This window comes from Dreissena polymorpha, chromosome 1 (genome assembly GCF_020536995.1).
Source record: "Dreissena polymorpha isolate Duluth1 chromosome 1, UMN_Dpol_1.0, whole genome shotgun sequence".
Taxonomy (NCBI): domain Eukaryota; kingdom Metazoa; phylum Mollusca; class Bivalvia; order Myida; family Dreissenidae; genus Dreissena; species Dreissena polymorpha.
The window spans coordinates 164462319-164481732 of record NC_068355.1 but is presented as its reverse complement, the minus strand read 5'-3'; the positions used below and the strand labels follow the sequence as shown (position 1 = coordinate 164481732).

The 19414-nt window shown below is 35.5% G+C and overlaps 1 protein-coding gene across 6 annotated transcripts; it reads left to right on the top strand.

Moving 5' to 3' along the window:
• Positions 1–1984: 1984 nt before the first annotated feature.
• On the top strand, positions 1985–17927 carry LOC127859183 (gastric triacylglycerol lipase-like). 6 transcript variants are annotated; one of them, XM_052396521.1, is made up of 9 exons: positions 1985–2125; positions 6338–6563; positions 8875–8989; positions 11141–11342; positions 12239–12482; positions 14738–14896; positions 15708–15779; positions 16473–16541; positions 16987–17927. In XM_052396521.1, exons 2-9 carry the CDS (start codon positions 6444–6446, stop codon positions 17218–17220), a joined length of 1215 nt encoding a protein of 404 aa, XP_052252481.1. In that variant the 5' UTR covers positions 1985–2125; positions 6338–6443; the 3' UTR covers positions 17221–17927. The 6 variants fall into 6 exon arrangements, with proteins under 6 accessions (XP_052252481.1, XP_052252478.1, XP_052252477.1 ...); XM_052396518.1 differs by lacking the exon at positions 1985–2125 and adding an exon at positions 4769–4981 and having other exon boundaries at positions 6328–6563; XM_052396517.1 differs by lacking the exon at positions 1985–2125 and adding an exon at positions 4770–4981.
• Positions 17928–19414: the final 1487 nt, after the last annotated feature.

Genomic DNA, 19414 nt, shown 5'->3' with positions numbered 1-19414 from the left:
GATAAAGCCTGGACAAGTCGCATCATACAAAACCAACAGAGGGAAATGACTCTTAGTTATGAAAGTGCAGGGCTATGGTTATTGTGCATGGCACTTCTTTCTTATTGATTTCTGCACAACCATGAAGTTTCATTTTGAACTGTTTTATCGTATCTGAGATAAAGCCCTGAAAAGTTCCATCATAGAACAAACAAAGAAGGACAATAACTCTTATTTTAGAAAGTGAAGGGTTATGATTCTTAAGCATGGCACTTCTGCTCATTGCTTTCAATACACCCATGAAGTTTCGTGTTGAAATCGTGCATGGCATATGAGATAATGCCCTTAAAAATACATCCTACAATAACAAAGGTAAATAACGCGCATTAAAGAAAAGCGTAAGGTTATGGTTCTTGTGCATAGCACTTCTCCCCATTGATATATATGACAGACGGACGGACTGACAGACAGACGGAGGACGCCTTTTCTATATCCCTCCGCCTTTATGGGCGGGTGAGGGGGGGGGGGGTAAAAACCTTGGTTGTGATTTCTATAATGGCCTATACCAGACGAGAAATTGAACAAACGTCAATACACATTGATTTAGTGAAATGTAACCATGATCTTTAACCTCGCCAAATCGCCAATACTGACCGTAACTCGTAAGCGCTAAAAATAGATATATCGCGAAACATGAACTTGTGTATACATGCTTGTTTTGTGTTTGTTATACAGTTAATTCGGATCTAAGGTTTTCGTTCAAACTGTTCAGAAGTATTTGCTGAAAAAATATTTAATTTATTGTTGATTAAACACTTCTGCTGTTTTGTTAAGGAGACTCTTTGAATGCTTTGTAGTAAACACAGGTAAATATTATGTTGCTGTGGAGATTCTGTGCAATTATTGGTGTTTTTTTTGGGAGTGATAGTTATAAAATAAAGGTAAGCATTAATTGACTTAGTCTGAACATATTTATTTATTCTTTTAAATTGTGCACAAAATAATTTTTAGTTTGCTTCATGTGAACAGTGATACCGTCATTACTGTATTACTTTATTTTATTTATATGACTTGACGGTTGACTTATTTATAAGACGTATCTATCTATCTAGTTATACTGCAACACCCTCTCTCGAGTATTATGTGCAGGTACGTTGGTGTGAATTTAGTTATACACTTTATTTGTTTCTATTTTCGCTGGACCAGAGCTTAGTCTTATTTATAAGACGCGCAAAGAATTTAGAGATACTTTTTATATGGGCAAATTCTTTGGAACGTCTTATCGAAAAAAGTCAAAAATGTGTTGGAAACCAGAAAGTTTAAATTTTCATCGATTTGCGTAAAATTGCAAAATTGCATTACCAACTCATTCAGTTTTAGTTCAGAAGTCCATTTTTACCTCAAATATCGTCGAATTGAAGTTGGAAAGGCATACATTCTTCAGTTAAACTTCTGCTTAAATCGCAAACCAATCACTGACCTGTAGCCATGTCATGAAACTGATTTGAATATGAACCAATCAGAAGAAGGCATTACGGTAACGTGTACGCGTAATTTTATTTAACATGAGCTTTTAACACCGACTTTTACCTAACTAGATGTAGAATGCTAATCTTTGTCGATTTAATAAGCATATGTTCAAAATAGATATGGTGAAGTTTCTATTCACTGTTTTAAGTTTCAGCAAGTTTTTATGCATGTCTTTTTCGCACCCCTGTCTGTGTTGTTTTATTTACTTACATCCTACGTTACATAGGAGGACGGTATACTGTACGATCTGTATCAAAATTATTTGTGTACAGTATAAAAATAAAAGATGTAATTTATTTCAGAACTTTTTAATTGTCAATTTGGAAAAAAAAACAATGCTAAATTAATCCAGAAAAGTATAACATCGGTTTACTATGTAACGCTCTGAACCACAACAGACGAACTCAAACTGTATTTTAGGCTGTTTATTCTCCCACTTTAAACCAGATGCTTTACATAGAGGTCGTGTTATCGATTTATATCTACACAGCGAGCGAATCGAGAGATATTGAAAAATTGAATAGTGGTTGGATTTAAATTGATCAGGCGTGCAAAATTCAAAGTGTCATTACATAATTTCTACGGAACATTATCGAGAAATGAATTATCTACACAGGTATGTAAATATTATTGCAATCCGTTGATAATAAGTGTCTTATATCGGGGCTTGAATGTTGCGCACAAAATCCTTGCGCAACAATATAGACAAAGAACGAAAAATTCCCACCATTAATTTGGTCTTTTTCCCTTTGTACGCTGCAAATATTATAAAAAGTAGCTTAATATTTGAGAGCGTCAATAATTTGGACTAGACCAGAGCTTAGACTTATATAAGTAAATCGAGACAAATGCTAATATTATGAAATTGAAAGGGGCCGTCCAACAGATAAAGCGTCGAATCGACGCGATTCGATATTTTTGGAAACTACGAGGATTGCTTATATAGCTCAACAATACATCCACTCAGTATGTGAGCGTGGATGGTCGAGTGGTCTAAGCAGGACGCGTTTAACTCCAGGAATCCAGGATCAGTGGTTCGAACCCTGTTGAGTGTTACTTTTTTTCCTTTTTATGTCTAGTGGGGGACATATTGTTTTTGCCCTGTCTGTTGGTTGGTTGGTTGGTTGGTTGGTTGGTTGGTCTGTTGGTTGGTTGGTCTGTTTGCGCCAACTTTAAAATTTTGCAATAATTTTTGCTATATTGAATATAGAAACTTGATATTTGGCATGCATGTGTATCGCATGGAGCTGCACATTTTGAGAGGTGAAAGGTCAAGGTCAAGGTCATCCTTCAAGGTCAGAGGTCAAATATATTTGGCCAAAATCGCTCATTTTATGAATACTTTTGCAATATTGAAGATAGCAACTTGATATTTGGCATGCATGTGTATCTCATGGAGCTGCACATTTTGAGTGGTGAAAGGTCAAGGTCATTCTTCAAGGTGAGAGGTCAAATATATGTGGCCCAAATCGCTTATTTTATGAATACTTTTGCAATATTGAAGATAGCAACTTGATATTTGGCATGCATGTGTATCTCATGGAGCTGCACATTTTGAGTGGTGAAAGGTCAAGGTCAAGGTCATCCTTCAAGGTCAAACGTCATATAGGGGGACATTGTGTTTCACAAACACATCTTGTTTTAAATTGCATTCTTGTATTTTTTTACTGGAGATTTATAGTTAAAATGTTTAAATTTATCAAAATAAAGCATTTAAAGCATTTAATGACAAGCTTCAATACATGCCAAAATCTGTTGGACGGCCCCTTTAATGAATATAAGTGCGCATGATCGAATATGAAAATAAATGTTCAATGTAAAAAACAAATTCGTAAAGTAAGCACACTCCAGCAAATATAGAGGGATACGCACACAATTTATTGATTTGCAGAGTTGAGCACAGAACTGTTTTATCCGCTCATTATTTCTTTGCTAGATTCGATAGTGTTGCGCTAAATATTCGACTTTCATCGTTGCAAAACATAGGCTTGCATTACTACATAGATTATTTGATATTTGTAGGTAATAGTACTGTATAATTTCGGATCCTCCGACGGAAAATTTCTTCGACATGTTATTTGTTGTTGATAAAGTTTAATTTTGTCAAAACCTTGGAATATGCGGCTACGCCAAAAAATTATTTTGTTTCAAGTATACTAATCGAAAAAAGATACAAGAATGATGAGTGTGTTGCACTTTGTGCATTTAATGCAACACAGTCATAAAAACAACTAAAATTATGCATTTAAGTCATTACTGTTATAATAAAAACTACAATTGTGCATTTATGGCAATACAGTCATAATAAAAATTTCAGTCTGTGAACAAGCCTCTTGTATATATATATATATATATATATATATATATATATATATATATATATATATATATATATATATATATATATATATATATATATATATATATATATATATATATATATATATATATGTTTTATATCAAACGATAAAGTATAAAAAAAGAAAAAAGTTCATATTAATTTTATTTGCATATGAAAAAAATATTTAAAAAATATATAATCAATATGAGCGTACTTTTTCTTTCTAGTAAATACCAAGTTTTAACAAACATAAACCGACTATCCAAAGGACCCGGATCCCATTAGGGTAGGGGTTAATGGTGAGGCGGGGTGATGAATCCATCATTGGTTAATTTGTTACTTTCCTTTGGTTCTAGAAAAAGTTTTTTTTTAATGAGAATGAATACAAGCCAAATATATCATTGAAACCAAAATACATGTTTTAACTAAAACATATGGGCCGTGGTCTGTGAAAAGGGGGTTTAATGAATGTGCGTAAAGTGTAGTCCCAGATTAATTACAGACGACACTTCCCGCTTTTATGATATTTTTCGTGTAGAGAAAGTCTCTTCTTAGCAAATATCCAGTTTAGGTGGTAAATGTCGTCACTAATAAGCTTGTGCAGACTGTCAATTTCTATGTACATAGTCGAACTTTTTTTAAGCAGACGTTTTGTCGGAAGATTTGTATTGATTTAGTATGTGTATGCATTATAATATACAACGGGTAACTAAAAACAAAATAAAAAAAAATAAATAAAAAAAATAATAAATATAATTATAAACATTGACATCGAGCGCCTATGATTGACACTGCAACGGCAGAACTATTTTACGGAAGATTCCACAGATAGTCGATGTTTCACGGTAACATCAATCGTGAAACAACGACTATCTACGAAATCCTGAGTGCGTTGAGGTCAATAACCTCCATTGACTTTAACGCAATCGTAAGGTCTAAAAATAAATCTCTCGCAAAACATGTACTTGTGTATACATGCGTGTTATGTTTGTTTCACGGTTTGTCGTGATAATCCGGTGTGGTCGTGCGAAAGTGGTCAGGAACAAAATATGCATTTAAAAAATGTATGAATTACAAAAATAAAAACACTGTTTTAAAGGACACTCGTTTTATGCATTTTAGTAAACAGAGGTAAATAGTATGTTGCTGGGCAGATTTGGATGTTATGTTATTGGTGGTATTAGTGGGGTGATAGTCATACGAATAAAGGTATGAGCTAGTCTTGTAAAGTCTGTACTTCATTATATTTAATTCAATTAATTTTTGCACCAGAAACTCTTTCAGTTGGCTTCATAATATTTATTGCATTAAATTGTGCACTAAAACTGTTTCAGTTGGCTGCATGTGTAACCATCATCAACGTATTAGCTTATTGTATTTTATTACTTAACGGTTGTCTTGACATTGGGTGTGAATTTAGCGATACATTTTGTATGTTTTAAACCAGAATCTATACACATTTAAGTGAAGGAAAAGGCTAAAACTTTATGAAATTTAAAGGAAGACTATCCGGCTTCCTGTTTCATATATACAAAAATAAATATATAAGCCGCGCTCTGATAAAAGGGAGTTTAATGCATGTAAACAGAGGTAAACATTATGTTGCTGTGTTGATTTGGATGTTATGTTATTGATGGCATTAGTGTTTGATAGTCATACGAATAAAGGTTAGTGCTACTCGTATAAAGTCTGTACTACCTCATATTTAATTCCATTAAAATTTGTACTAAACACTTTCAGTTGGCTTCATGTTATGCAACCTTTTTTGTATTCCTATTCTGTGTTGTTATTACTTTACGGTTGTTTTGACATTGGGTGTGAATTAAGCGATACATTTAAATCATTATATATGTTGCTAAATTTGCTGTAGCTGGTTCTATACACATTTTAGTAAACTGTAAAGGAAGACAAACAGGCTTCTTGTTTCATCTATAACAATCAATGCATACTTCCTTGTACAACTGTCGCGGTCTTGAGATGAGTCGGAATGGCAAACCCAGTCTAACTGAATACTGAGCTTTATATATAATACGTTATAATTACACATTATAATATAATTGGGCCTAGAATTTAAAAAAAAATGTGTCTTAATGCATTTGCGTGAGGTGTCATCTCAGTTTAGCTTTTGCAATCCTCAAAGGCTACTCAGGAACGTTTCTTTCCGTTTTTCATGTTTTTTTTAAAGGAAGTCTTTTTAGCGAAAATCCAGTTTATGTGAGAAATTGTGAAGTGTCGTCTCCTATTACGGGCCAATCTTGGTCGACAATTAACGCGTATGCATTAAGCCCCATTTTCTTATAGCGAAGCTCAAATTGAATGAATTTAACATTTTACAATGAAAGATCACCTCATTTAACCGGAGTCCTTCTTGCTGAGCTACTTTCTGCACGTAGATGTGTTAAAGTGTGACATAAAAACACGAATCGACATATTTAGTAAACGCTGGTTCGATAAATTAATGGCATGTTCTAAATAAGATACTTTCAGATAATGCTGACCGCCACATTGGGCTGGAGTTCTGATAAGAGGGTACTTAAACCAACCAAGGCCGAAAGTTGGAGACATTAAGAGAGGAAAAACTATCACACACACCATGAGAGGAACGCTGTTACTGTTGTTATTCGCAGCAACATTTCTGCACCATCAGGTCGCAGGATTTTTCTTCCCAAAACGCCAGACAGGACCCGTCGATCCCGATGAAAAATATAACACGGTAAGTGTCGTGTTAGATTCCGTTCTTTGCAATATACCGAAAGTGCACTATGATTAGCTTACCTGTAATCAAACCGCAATATAAAAAGGATGCGATTTTAATGAGATGAATATGTTTTTTGCTATTGTAATGACAGAAAATTATAGATCCAGAATGCCTCATGAAATTGCAAAGGGGTTGTTTGTGTTACACATCGCATTGCACAACCATATGACAGATTAATTCATATCTTCTGCAAGTGTATCAAAATCGTTGGGTTCCTTAACAGTTCTTTAGAAAAGATGTAAATTGTATAATATAATTTTGATTTAAAAAAAGGATGTAGTTGCACAATTGGTTAGTTGCTATTCATCTCTTTATGAAACGAATAGTAAGTGGGAAATCCATTGTTTGATATCCATGTAGTGTCAACACATTAGTTGCATGCATATACACATATTTTATGTCAAAGATAAAGGTTTCTTGAAGTTGGGTTTTAAACAAATCTGGTTATATTTTCTAGTTTAATTTTTATCTCCTGTTATCCAGGCCAAGTATTTAAACTTAAAGATAAAAAACACTGTACATAGCTTCCAATTACCGTATAAGAAAGAAAAATCCAGTTTATTTATTCTGTTGTCAAAGATAAGTGATGTCCCTTTATTAAACCAATCGCAATATAATCCTATTGATTACATATAAACTTTCCGTTGTATGAAATAATCCAAATGTTATTCAATTAGTGTAAAGGTTTAATATTCGACCTAAATATATCGCATTCTTTATTCACCTGACATGGACGTATCGTAGCAAATGCGTTAAGCAAAACAAAAAATATCTTTAAAAAGATAAACAGCCTAGTTTTCGGTTGATGTTGATGACAGATAAAGATTTATAGCAAATGAGATTTAAGGTATCAAATGCCTTTTATTTTCTGCCATAATAATATTGCCGAATATCTTCATTTAAGATATTTCTGGTCAAAATAGAATTAAAATGCAATAGAATTTAACGCAATCGCGTATATATAACGAGTTTTTGACAGCGAACTGATTTTGATACCTTGCGGGATGGAAAGCAATACATTAAAGTCAGGCTACGATTCCACTGCTGGAACGACGGCTTATTTAAAGCGTTTTACTTTTACATGTTCATTGGTCAATTAATGAAACAGTAAATAAACAATAAACAACAATTCTGACCAGAAATACAAAATATTTTGTTCAAAACGAATATCAGGATACGTTACAACAATCCTTATATGATCTAAAATATACAACTGCACTGAGTGCAACACGTTAGTAATTACTAAATTGCCTGTAAATACAAACGCTGTGGCGCTGACAATCTTTAAAAGATTACGGGCCACACACAAACTGTTTTGATGTCAAGAGTTAAGTGGTAAACTGTTCCATCTCATAAGCCTTTTTATTAGAGATACAATTGTTTCATTTTGAACACGCAGTAAACATCGTTGCAAAACACACTGAAGTATCCGTTTTCATACCCTATACTTCACAAAAGTAGAAAGTTTATTTAATAACCTATTAATGTAAATGAGATAACTGTTTGTAGATTGAACGTTTTCTATTTCAATAAGTTTCTGGCCTACCGACGTGAAATTTTATATGCCAATTCATAGGACGCTAACAAAGGTCAGCTAAGGTGAAAAGCTAGGTTAATCAGCAATGTCGATAAAAAGAAGTATTGCTGGTAATAGATAGTGATCTTAGAAAAAAACAAATCACTGGTGGTAGTGCTCAAAGACAAAACAAATCACTGTTGGTTGCAGATAGTGTTCTTAGACAAAAACAAATCACTGGTGGTAGTGCTCAAAGACAAAAACAAATCACTGCTGGTTGCAGATAGTGTTCTTAGACAAAAACAAAACACTGCTGGTAGTGGATAGTGTTCTAAGAAAAACAATCACTGCTGGTAGTAGATAGTGAACGCAATTGTTTAGTTCTTTACGGAAAGTTTTAAAAATATTAGTTTAAAATAATTCATAATTGGTCACTTTATCTAGTTTTCTGTTCTTCATAAGACCTTTTACCACCAGAACTGATCAGACAAAGCTTTGAAGAACAGTTAAAAGTCACCGTTCATTATTGGGCTACATTGCATTGACTTGTTTCCAAATACAACAATATTCTTACTTCGTTTCTATGTTAATATTTAATATGCTAATACTTTCCCAAGCCAAAGACCTTCCAAAATGTTGTAGAACTATTGGTCTTACCATTGTTCTTTTATGTATTAATGGGCAAAATGTGTCATAATGTCATGATTTGCTTTTGGAAATAAAAAATGTTACAAGTTATGTCATTTGTAGAGCGGTCTGATCGCGAGCAAGGGGTACCCCGTAAAGGAGTATGACGTGGTCACCAGTGACGGGTACATCCTCACCGTGCAGAGGATCCCCGGGGGTCGGGCTGATAAGCCATCAAGTAGGCATTGTGTGTAGTCAATAACATGTTGCCATATCTTGTAATATCTCGTAATGTCAGCCCAAATCCCATCAAATCCCATTAGATATTGTGGTGTCAGTTAAAATCTCGTCACTTATCATTAGATATCTTGATGTCAGTTGAAATCTTTTCAAATATCATCTAATATGAATATTATGAACATTTAAACCTCGTCAATCTAATTACATCTCGTCTTTTATATTAATTATGGAGGCGTATATGGTACACCCTGATGCTGTGATGATGTCAACATTCTATTACGGCATGATATGAAAAAGGTGTCATGGCGTAAAGATTACTCATCGTGTCGACTAAAACTATGATGGAAAGTCATTTTCACAAGAGCATGACGCCAAAAATTATGTTGATTTGTCGACTTAGATCATGTCGACCAATTATTTTTTCGGGAAAAGCCGGAACGATTTACTTCGAGACTTTAACTTAATGTCGTTATGGCGAGCAAACTTAAGTGGGAAAAAGCTAAAACACTATGTCGACATAACATGTTTTTTTTTCACAGTAAGTCAATATAAATTAATCCGGCATGACCATGTTATTGGGCTGTACCATATACGCTTCCGTTATTAATATCTCGTCAAATCTAACCAGATGTCGCCATGTCAATATTAGTATCGACAAAGCTCAGTAAATCACGCCTGATCACGTGAAGTGTCATACGATCTTGTTAAATCTTATAAAATCGTAACAATTAACTTCCTATATTGAATTGTTAAAATAATTAACTTGCATGTGGACGATTGTTTCTAGCAAATCACATTTGTCCGATACTTTACTTAATTCCAACAGTTAATGTGTTATCTGTGTAAGACGTAAATCCATTCATTGTTAATTATATTTGTTCTGGCATTAACGGGACACCATAACACAACCAAAATTTTTTTTCAGATTTTTCTACGTCACTCTTTTACTCTCGAAGAAATATGTACAGTCGATTGGTGTATAGCGGATAGCTAAGCACTCCGAGTCTAATTTCAATTAATACATCATGCATTCGGTAATTAAACCATTAAATCTCGAAAGACACATGTCTTTCCTATTGAAACATGCCAGCAGTTTTAAATTTCCGAAAAATATTATTTGTTTACAGCGCGAATTTCATGGTACACTGATTCAGCCATTACCGGATCGCTTAGGTCTTTATCGGATTACATGTGTATCGTGTTATTTCTTGAAATTTGATACAGCATTTGTAAAAAATAATTGAAATATATGTACATTTCAGAAAGGAAATTCATTTTTGCGTTTAATATGACCAAATTCATGGAAATCGCTGCACAATTGATGAAGTAATTGCTGTTCAAAGCGATGCACCCTATATTCGGGTCATTTTTAGTTGAATCTATATATAGATTTGATAGCGGAAAATATGTTTTCAGAGAAATCGATTTTTCGTTCTAATTAGATTGTTTTTCATTAAAAATGGTGTTTTTTCTTATTAATAATATAGCCACACGCTTACCACATGGACAACTTCAATTGAGTTTATATTTATTTTGAGACAATCCCCACATTCCTGAATATGGGTCATCACATGTCCGTTATTCACTAAATCCCGAGTTGCAGCTTTCATGCTTATTTTATATGGTACGTATCAATTTCGTTTCTGAGCATTCTTACTTTTGTAAAGGACACATAATACTCAAATATTACATCAATGAACATTATGTTTACCAAACAAAATCTGCAAAATTCAAGAAACCATTCGTCTGCACTTTTCCTGTCGTCACAAAAACGGTGCGTACATAACGTGACCTTGTTTTGCTTTCGAAAATAGAAACAGTTGTAAACATTGACACACATCAACAAAAACATGAATCGACTTAACAATGATAGGCTTTTTGTATTCAATTAATAGAAAACTATATATCTTAACATAAATGAATGTATTTTGCAAAAAAGTTTAACCTATCCGCTACTCACTAAAATCCGTTATACACCAATCGACTGTATACGTTCAAACGTTAACAATTAAATTTCCTGTCTTTAGGATGGGGAATTCCAGAAATCCGCAAAAACTGAACTTTGTCGCTTGACTTGCCACAGGCCGTCGATCCTCACCCTCGGGAAACATTTTTATTTTGTATTAAATTTAACGTTTCTAATTTGTAGAAGCCGTTCGTCCGGTAGTGCTTCTTTGGCACGGTTTGCTTTCGATTTCATCCTGCTGGGTGAACAATTTCGCCAATGACAGCCTCGGTTTTATGCTGGCGGACGCCGGCTTCGACGTGTGGCTGGGCAACAGCCGCGGGAACACGTACGGACGCCGCCACAAGACGCTGAATACTACGGACAAGGCATTCTGGCAGTTCAGGTACTTGAATTGAAGTATTGGAAACGAATACTGAAATTATATTTGAATATTCGATTTAAATGTCCGAACTTACGACCGTCCTGAGCAACGTACTATCCCGATAGCCACAAATACCAATATAAATTGTATACATTATATGCAGCTTTGAACAACTGGAAAGAGTAAAACCTTTTAAAAACGATAATTGATTAGTATGTTCATTTTTTATCCTAAATACCTTTTTATTTTTTAAAGATAAAATATATTTCCCGAAACACATTGCTGTAATTCAAATTTATTGCAATACTATCCTAATTGATTTGGATTACTTCCCGTAGATAATATGTATGCTTTCGTTTTCGTTTTTTGTTCTGAACGGACTCGAGAACCACGACCATTTAATTGCTTAACATTTGTGTAACTAAATTCTGAGACGGTAATCCTGTAGTTCATGTACAGATAAAGCAATTACAACGATTGGTAATATGAATGAATCGCAATAGGTAGTTTTCTGTGTGTGTGTGGGAAAAGGTTAATTGCGAGGCGCAATTACGTGTCAATTTTCTTAGGCAATATATTTATAAATGTCCTTTAACGGCTATAACACCCGTATAAACTCCCAGATAAACAAAGTGAGACACTATTTCTTTGCTTATACCCCCTTCCTTATATTCGAAATGAAATCCCTAGTTATGATAACATGTGGAAAGCTAATGCTGAAAACAACATTTAAAGAGGAATCGAATAATTTATTGGATTATCAGATACCAATTTTAAGAAAGTTATAAGTAATAGCTTAATGAATATGTTGTCAAAACAGCGTTCAAACCACTATTAACAACTGGTTATGCAATTATTTCATTCGCATGTATTTATTAATCTCATAAAAATACTGACATGTTCTTAATGTGTCTAAGCTGGGACCAGATGGCGCAACAGGACCTCCCGGCCGCCATTGACCGGATACTAGCTATCACCGGCGCCAGCAGCCTATTTTATGGCGGTCACTCGCAAGGGGGCGCCATCATGTACGCGCTTATGTCACATGACCCATCATACGCCACCAAGGTGAAGCTGTTCGTCGCCCTTGCCCCCGCCGTGTATGTGAACACGATGACGAGTCCTATCAAGTACCTCGCGCCATTCTCTAAGGGTTTAGGCGTAAGTGTGCATAAGAGCGTAGAAACGTTTATTCTTGCATCGGTCTGTGGAAATGGGGCTTAATGCATGTTCGTATAGTTGTGTAACAGATTAGCATGTGCAGTCCGGACAGGCTTATCAGGGACGACACTTTCCGCATCAACTGGATTCTCGTTTACTATTGACTTCCTTTAAAGGGGCCTTTTCACAGATTTTGGCATTTTTTAACTTATTCATTAAATGCTTTATATTGATAAATGTAAACATTGGATCGTAAAAGCTCCAGTAAAAAATCAAGAATAAAATTAAAAAAAGGAAAAGAACAATGCCCGGAGCAGGTCTCGAACCAGTGACCCCTGGAGTCCTGCCAGAGTCCTGAAGTAAAAACGCTTTAGCCTACTGAGCTATTCCGCCGAGTACACATGCTTGACGTATTTTATACCTTATATAAGCAATCTTCGTAGTTTCACAAAATTTAACGACAAAAACAGAACTCTCCAAATTATTCAATCGTTTCGCGTTGCAACGCTTTATAATTTTTAGGTTTTAAAATCGTCAAAAGATGCATATGATGACTATATTAGACCATGGTAAATGTTCAGTATTACTGTTTCCTCACAAATATCATAACTAAAACGAAAATGTGCGAATCTGAAACAACTTTTTTCAATTTTGTCAATTTACCAAAGCGTGGAAAGATCCCTTTAAACGAAAAATATTATAAATTTTAAAGCGTAAAGTGTCGTTCCTGATTAGCCTATGCCTTTGAACTGCACATGTTTATCTGGGACGACAATTTACAAACATGCATTAAGTCCCGTTTTCCTAGAGCGAGACTCAATTGAATGTCTTTGATATTCCGTTTTGTATTCTTCATGGATTTATGGTCAGTTTGGTACCGATACAGTAGCCTATTCCCTTCCTTTTTTCCCTCATTTCTGGGGATTTACTTTCACTTTAGAAATCGGTGTAAATGACCCTTATAACTCACAAGTAATCACCTTTTTGTGACGCGGAAGGAGGTCTACACAATTACGATGCAAATTAAGTATCTCTGACGTAGAATCAAAATCATTGTGATTTTGAAGTTCCTTTTATAAAATAAAACATTCAAAGAGATGGATTGAAACGTAAATGCCTCACAATTCGCTTTATACGTTCGTTTATTTCTGGACAACAGTTTTTTATGCCCCCTTTCGAAGAAAAGGGGGTATATAGTTTTCGCACTGTCCGTCAGTCTGTCAGTCTGTCTGTCAGTCTGTCTGTCAGTCTGTCTGTCAGTCTGTCAGTCTGTCTGTCAGTCTGTCAGTTGGTCAGTCTGTCACACTTTTCGTGTCTCTAATTCAAATAGTTTTCATCCGATCTTTACCAAACTTGGTCAGAAGTTGTATCTATACAACATCTAGGTCAAGTTTGAATATGGGTCATGCCGGTTAAAAACTAGGTCAGGGGGTCACTTAGTGCATTTCAAGGATTTAGCATGATGTCCGCTCTCTAATTGAAGTAGTTCTCATCTGATCTTTACCAAACTTGGTCAGGAGTTGTATCAAAACAATATCTAGGTCAAGTTAGAATATGGGTCATGCCGGGTCAAAATCTAGGTCACGGGGTCACTTAGTGCATTTCAAGGATTTTGTATGGTGTCCGCTCTCTAGTTTATCTTTTTATAAATTCTGTTAACTTTTAAATCTTTTGTATGCTCCCGAAAGAGGGCATATAGTGATCGGACTGTCCGTCCGTCTGTCCGTCACACTTTGCGCTTAGGTTTCGAAAAATGCTCATAACTTCTATGTCGCTTAAGATAGCAATTTCATATTTGACATGCATGTGCATGTGCCTTTCCATACGCACAAAAATTTTGACCCCTGTGACCTTGACCTTGAACTTGGGGTCCGCATTTAGGTTTCGAAATCTGCGTTTAGGTTTCGAAAAAAGCTCATAACTTCTATCAAGCGTTTATAGGGAGCATAAGTCATCCTATGATGACAGCTCGTGTTCCTCTATCAGCGCTTTGATTCTCACTTTCGAAACTAACGGCCAATTGAAGAGCTTTTGATGCACGGCGTGTCGTTTCACATTTTCACATTTTTCTGTCATACAGTCCAGTCGCGAACGTCGATTTTTTACGAGTTTTCGCCATAGTTTTTTAAACTTACTACCCACCGGAAAGCCGTTGGCGCATAGCGAGCTTTTTTACATTTGTCAATTACAGCCCAGATGAGAACTACTGACGCTTGGTGCATTTGTTCACTTTTTCACGTTTCTCTCTCTTACAGCCAATTGGAGAACTACTGACGCACGGCGAGTTGCTACCGCACAGCGAAGTGTACGACTACCTCGCCACCTACGTGTGCAATCAGGCGATCATCCCGGAATTGTTCTGCGAGAACCTGCTCTTTGTCGTCAGTGGCTTTGACGTGGAACAAATGAACATAGTAGGTGACCGTAGAATTTCTTTTGAGACTCATTACATATAAAGCTTGTTGTTTATTGATGCTAATGAAAAAAACATTATGAAACTATTTTTACAAGTTCCAAATGTCAAAACCCTATAGTGCGTATCTAGCGAAACTCTCATAGAAAGATTGAAAATAGCAATCTGTTTTGTGAAGTTAACATCAAATCCATGGGTCAGAATTAACTTCATCACGTTTAACAAACGTGTTATTAACTTTCTTGACATTTATCTTTCCCTTCAGTGCTGACTGTTCCGAGTACAAGACTGTGTTGGCATCAACCCTGCAGGCACAGATGGGATAATCACGTGATAGTCAAAATGGCGACGTCGATTCCGAGGCAGGTGTTTTTCGCCGTTTTAAACCTTTTCTTACTTTTATCAATTTTTTTAATGCCGCTCACTTTCCAGCCCTATCAGAAGGACAGTGATTAGCGTTTATTTCGCTTAACGTCTTGACTTTACTGTAAAATTGTGACCCCGCTAAGAAATTTCGTAGCGAGTAAAGTCGAGATAAAGAGCGGTTATTAACACGGAATAAACTCTGATGACTTTGTTGCTGATATTGCTAGAAATTGAACGGCATTATAAAAATAATAAAAGTTATAAAGGGTTTAAAACGGAGAAAAATACCTATCTTTGCAAAGACATCACCATCTTAAGTATCATGTGATTATCCCATTTGTGCGGGCAATTCGATCCATAATATTTTGGATTTGAATTAAATTAAATTGTATTTTATTTTCAAATAAGATTTACTAATTTGTGGGATTTTCATTCCTTATTTTAAGTCGCGTGTGCCAGTCTATATGGGTACTCACCCTGCTGGAACTTCGATCCAGAACCTGCTGCATTTTGCTCAGGTAATAATATTATATCCGTGATTGTTTTCAACGCATTTCATAATAGTAGCATTCATAGTGAATGGCTCTGTTGAAATTCTAAGTGCGTATGCAGTGGTTATTTTGATTTCATATACACTATATATGCACATATGTACAATTTTCTGTATAAATGCTCTATTTAAGAACGAAGGAATAAATTGAATATTCATTTACACGCTTATTGTGTGATTGCTTTAGTACATATTCCTTGATGTCAATTGAATTCCAAATGTGTCATGCAATGCTTTTTACACAGCTGTGCATTCTGTCCCGAGATTGTGCATTGGCATGTAAATAACGTCGCTTGATGTTGCACCTCCAATTTGCGGATTTCAAAATTTAAAGCGGTGTTCAAAATTTAAAGCGTGTTCCACGTTGTATTGTTCATGTTAAACGGATTGACATATACAGCGATACAAATGACTCGCTATGTGGTGAAGATGGTTAGGATTTGTTGCTAAACCTTTCACGGTTAGAAAGAATAGAAAAATTTGGGATATTTAAATAAGTTATAAACAAAGAATAGCAACGACAACTTTAAAGGCGTGGTTGACATATGGACGAACAGTCGGTCGGTCGTACTTGCCAAATAACACAGTTATATATTAAACCTTATTGTGTACCTTTATATTATTCCATAAACCATGTGTGTAATTCCAACTCACATTTCAGATGGTGGAGAACCCCAACTTTCAGATGTACGATTATGGGCCAGCGGAGAACATGAAAATCTATCACCAGGTAGGTATGCGCATGCGCAGACTTATACGTACGCCAAATTAATTCGTATTGGCTTTAGTGGTATTCTGCTGCATTGCACTGGCGTGGAAAATATTGTTTTAATTTAAGTTTACTACACCGTAATAACAATTAGGGTAGGCATTTAAGGATTTTTCAATAAAAGGAAAAATTAAAAATCCTAATCTATGTTCAAAACGGTAATATCTTTTTACATTGTTAAATGCTCTGTTTTCCGCTTTAACAGTTCATATGTCTTAGAATAACCCTGAACAAAAATAACATTAAGCAAAAATTGAAACGTAGATTTAGTTCAAAGTTGTATTCCCGTCCATGTAGTATTTCGTGTTCATTACTATGTAAGCTCATTCTTGTATCAAACTACATTTGTAATATTATTCCCCCCGTAGGCCTTCATGTTTATATGTTGTTATCTCGTTTGTCACAGAAAACCCCGCCTGTGTATGACATGAGTAAGATCAAAGTTCCCATCGCGATATATCACGGCACAAACGATTGGTTGGTTGGCCCCACTGACGTCACAAGATTGATAGCAGCAACACCCACTCTTGTGTCGAAGAAGTTGATTAGTGGATGGGAACATCTCGACTTCATTTGGGCATTGGACGCGCCCCAGCAATGCTACTATGACGTCATAACTTCGTTCAAGAAAATGTTGTAAACCAGTTTTTGTGTATGAGAATGTTATTATTGGCAAAGAGCAACTGGTTTCAAAGTTCGTGTGTTCTAAAGTGTTCTTTGAAGAATAATGCATGGCGTTTATGACGTCATCACTTTATTCATCAACATGCTTCAAACAAGTTCTAGTTTAATTGATACAATTATTATATGTTTCCGCAATAATGTTTGAAACATTTTTAGTTTCTTCATTGTTTGCATCCTCTGAAATGTTTGCAAATGTATAAACATCGCTCTGAGAAACCTTGCTTTATGACGTCTTCGCTTCGGTCAATAATGGCGCACCTTTTTTTGTTTGAGTTAATGAAACCTCAAGTATTAATCTTGACATTATTAGACAAAATATTCATATTCAAGTCTTCTGAATATAATGGCACAACTTGACGTGAACGCTTTGGGAAAGAAAATAATATATACCAGTTTATTTGTTTCGTCAATATGTGTTACTACATTATGTTTGAATTCCGAATAAACGTCGAATAGGATGCCAATGATATATTCATTATTAAATACCTTCGTGAAGTTGCTTCTTGCTTGAAAGTTCAATGTTTTGTATCAGTATGTTTTATTGTTCACGTTTTACACTGTATATATGTAACTTATGAGACTCCTGTCCTTAAAATCCACAATTTGCTCACAACTTTACATGTTCTGAATTATTTAAAAATAGAATAAAAATGTTATTGCACATACGTTGATGTCATCGCTTTTTTTCAAAACATCTCATCATTTTTAGCTCGGCTGTTTTCGGAAAAAAACTCCGAGGTATTGCCATAGCCTCTTCGTCGTCCGACGTCCGCCGTCCGGGCGTCGTGCTAAAACCTTTACATTGGCTCTAAAATTAAAGTGCTTCCACCTACAACTTTGAAACTTCATATGTACATGCACCTTGATGAATTCTACACGTCACACACATTTTTGGATCACTAGGTCAAAGGTCAAGGTCACTGTGACCTCTTATATAAAACTTTAAATTTGCCTCTAACATCATTGTGCTCCCACCTACAACTTTGAAACTTCATATGTACATGCACTTAGTTGAGTTCTACATGCCACACCCATTTTTGGGTCACTAGGTCAACGGTCAAGGTAACTGTGACCTCTAATATAAAACTTAAACTTTGCCTCTAACATAATAGTGCTTCCACCTACAACTTTGAAACTTCATATGTACATGCAACTTGATGAGTTCTACACGCCACACCCATTTTTGGGTCACTAGGTCAAAGGTCAAGGTCACTGTGGCCTCTAATATAAAACTTTAACTTTGCCTCTAACATCACAGTACTTCCACCTACAACTTTGAAACTTCATATGTAGATGCACCATGATGATTTCTACACGCCACACCCATTTTGGGTCACTAGGTCAAACGTCAAGGTCACTGTGACCTCTAAAAAAAATTTTAGAGAAGTTTTCGCAGCCGAGCGTGGCACCCGTTAAGATGTGCTCTTGTTAACTTTTACCGATGTTATTTTATCTGTCGTTTTAAATGAAAGTAAAGTACTGTACAGCCAAAGCGTGGAATAAGAATTGTTGGATTAATATTACCTTGTAATTATTCGTCTTTAAATAATGCTTACACAATAAACCTGAAAGTCAGTATGTGTGGCATCGAGTAAAATACAGTTCCGTTGGCAAATGGACTTAACTCAGCAGAAAACAAATTACCGGTATTTCCCCTGTAGTATTGACCACAACTTATGTATGATTATAAGTATAGTATATCTCGTTGTATAGAGAAGACATGGTTGGTGCCGAGAAGGAGAAAGTTTATCCGGTGAGAATTAGAAAAAGAAAATAGGGCGAACTTTAGCGAGCCCTATTTTTCTTTTTCGGGCCAAACCGGATAAACTTTCTCCATCTCGGCACCAACCATGCATTCGATTTATCCTGCTCTATGCCGTTGACACCCCGTGGGGGGGGGGGGGGGGTAACTTCTTCCGAAATTTTAGGGTAGGGGTGTCCCGCTGAGACTTCCGAAATGTGACCCATTTTATACCGGAACTCTCGGAACTCTGATAAAGAAGATCCATTTTGATACAAGATTTTTGAAAAAGCATACCCATTTGTATACGATACCATTGATAAACTGGACCCATTTCAATACAAGAAGTTTTATAAACTGAACTCATTTAAATACTATAATTTGATAAAGTGGACACATTTCATACTAG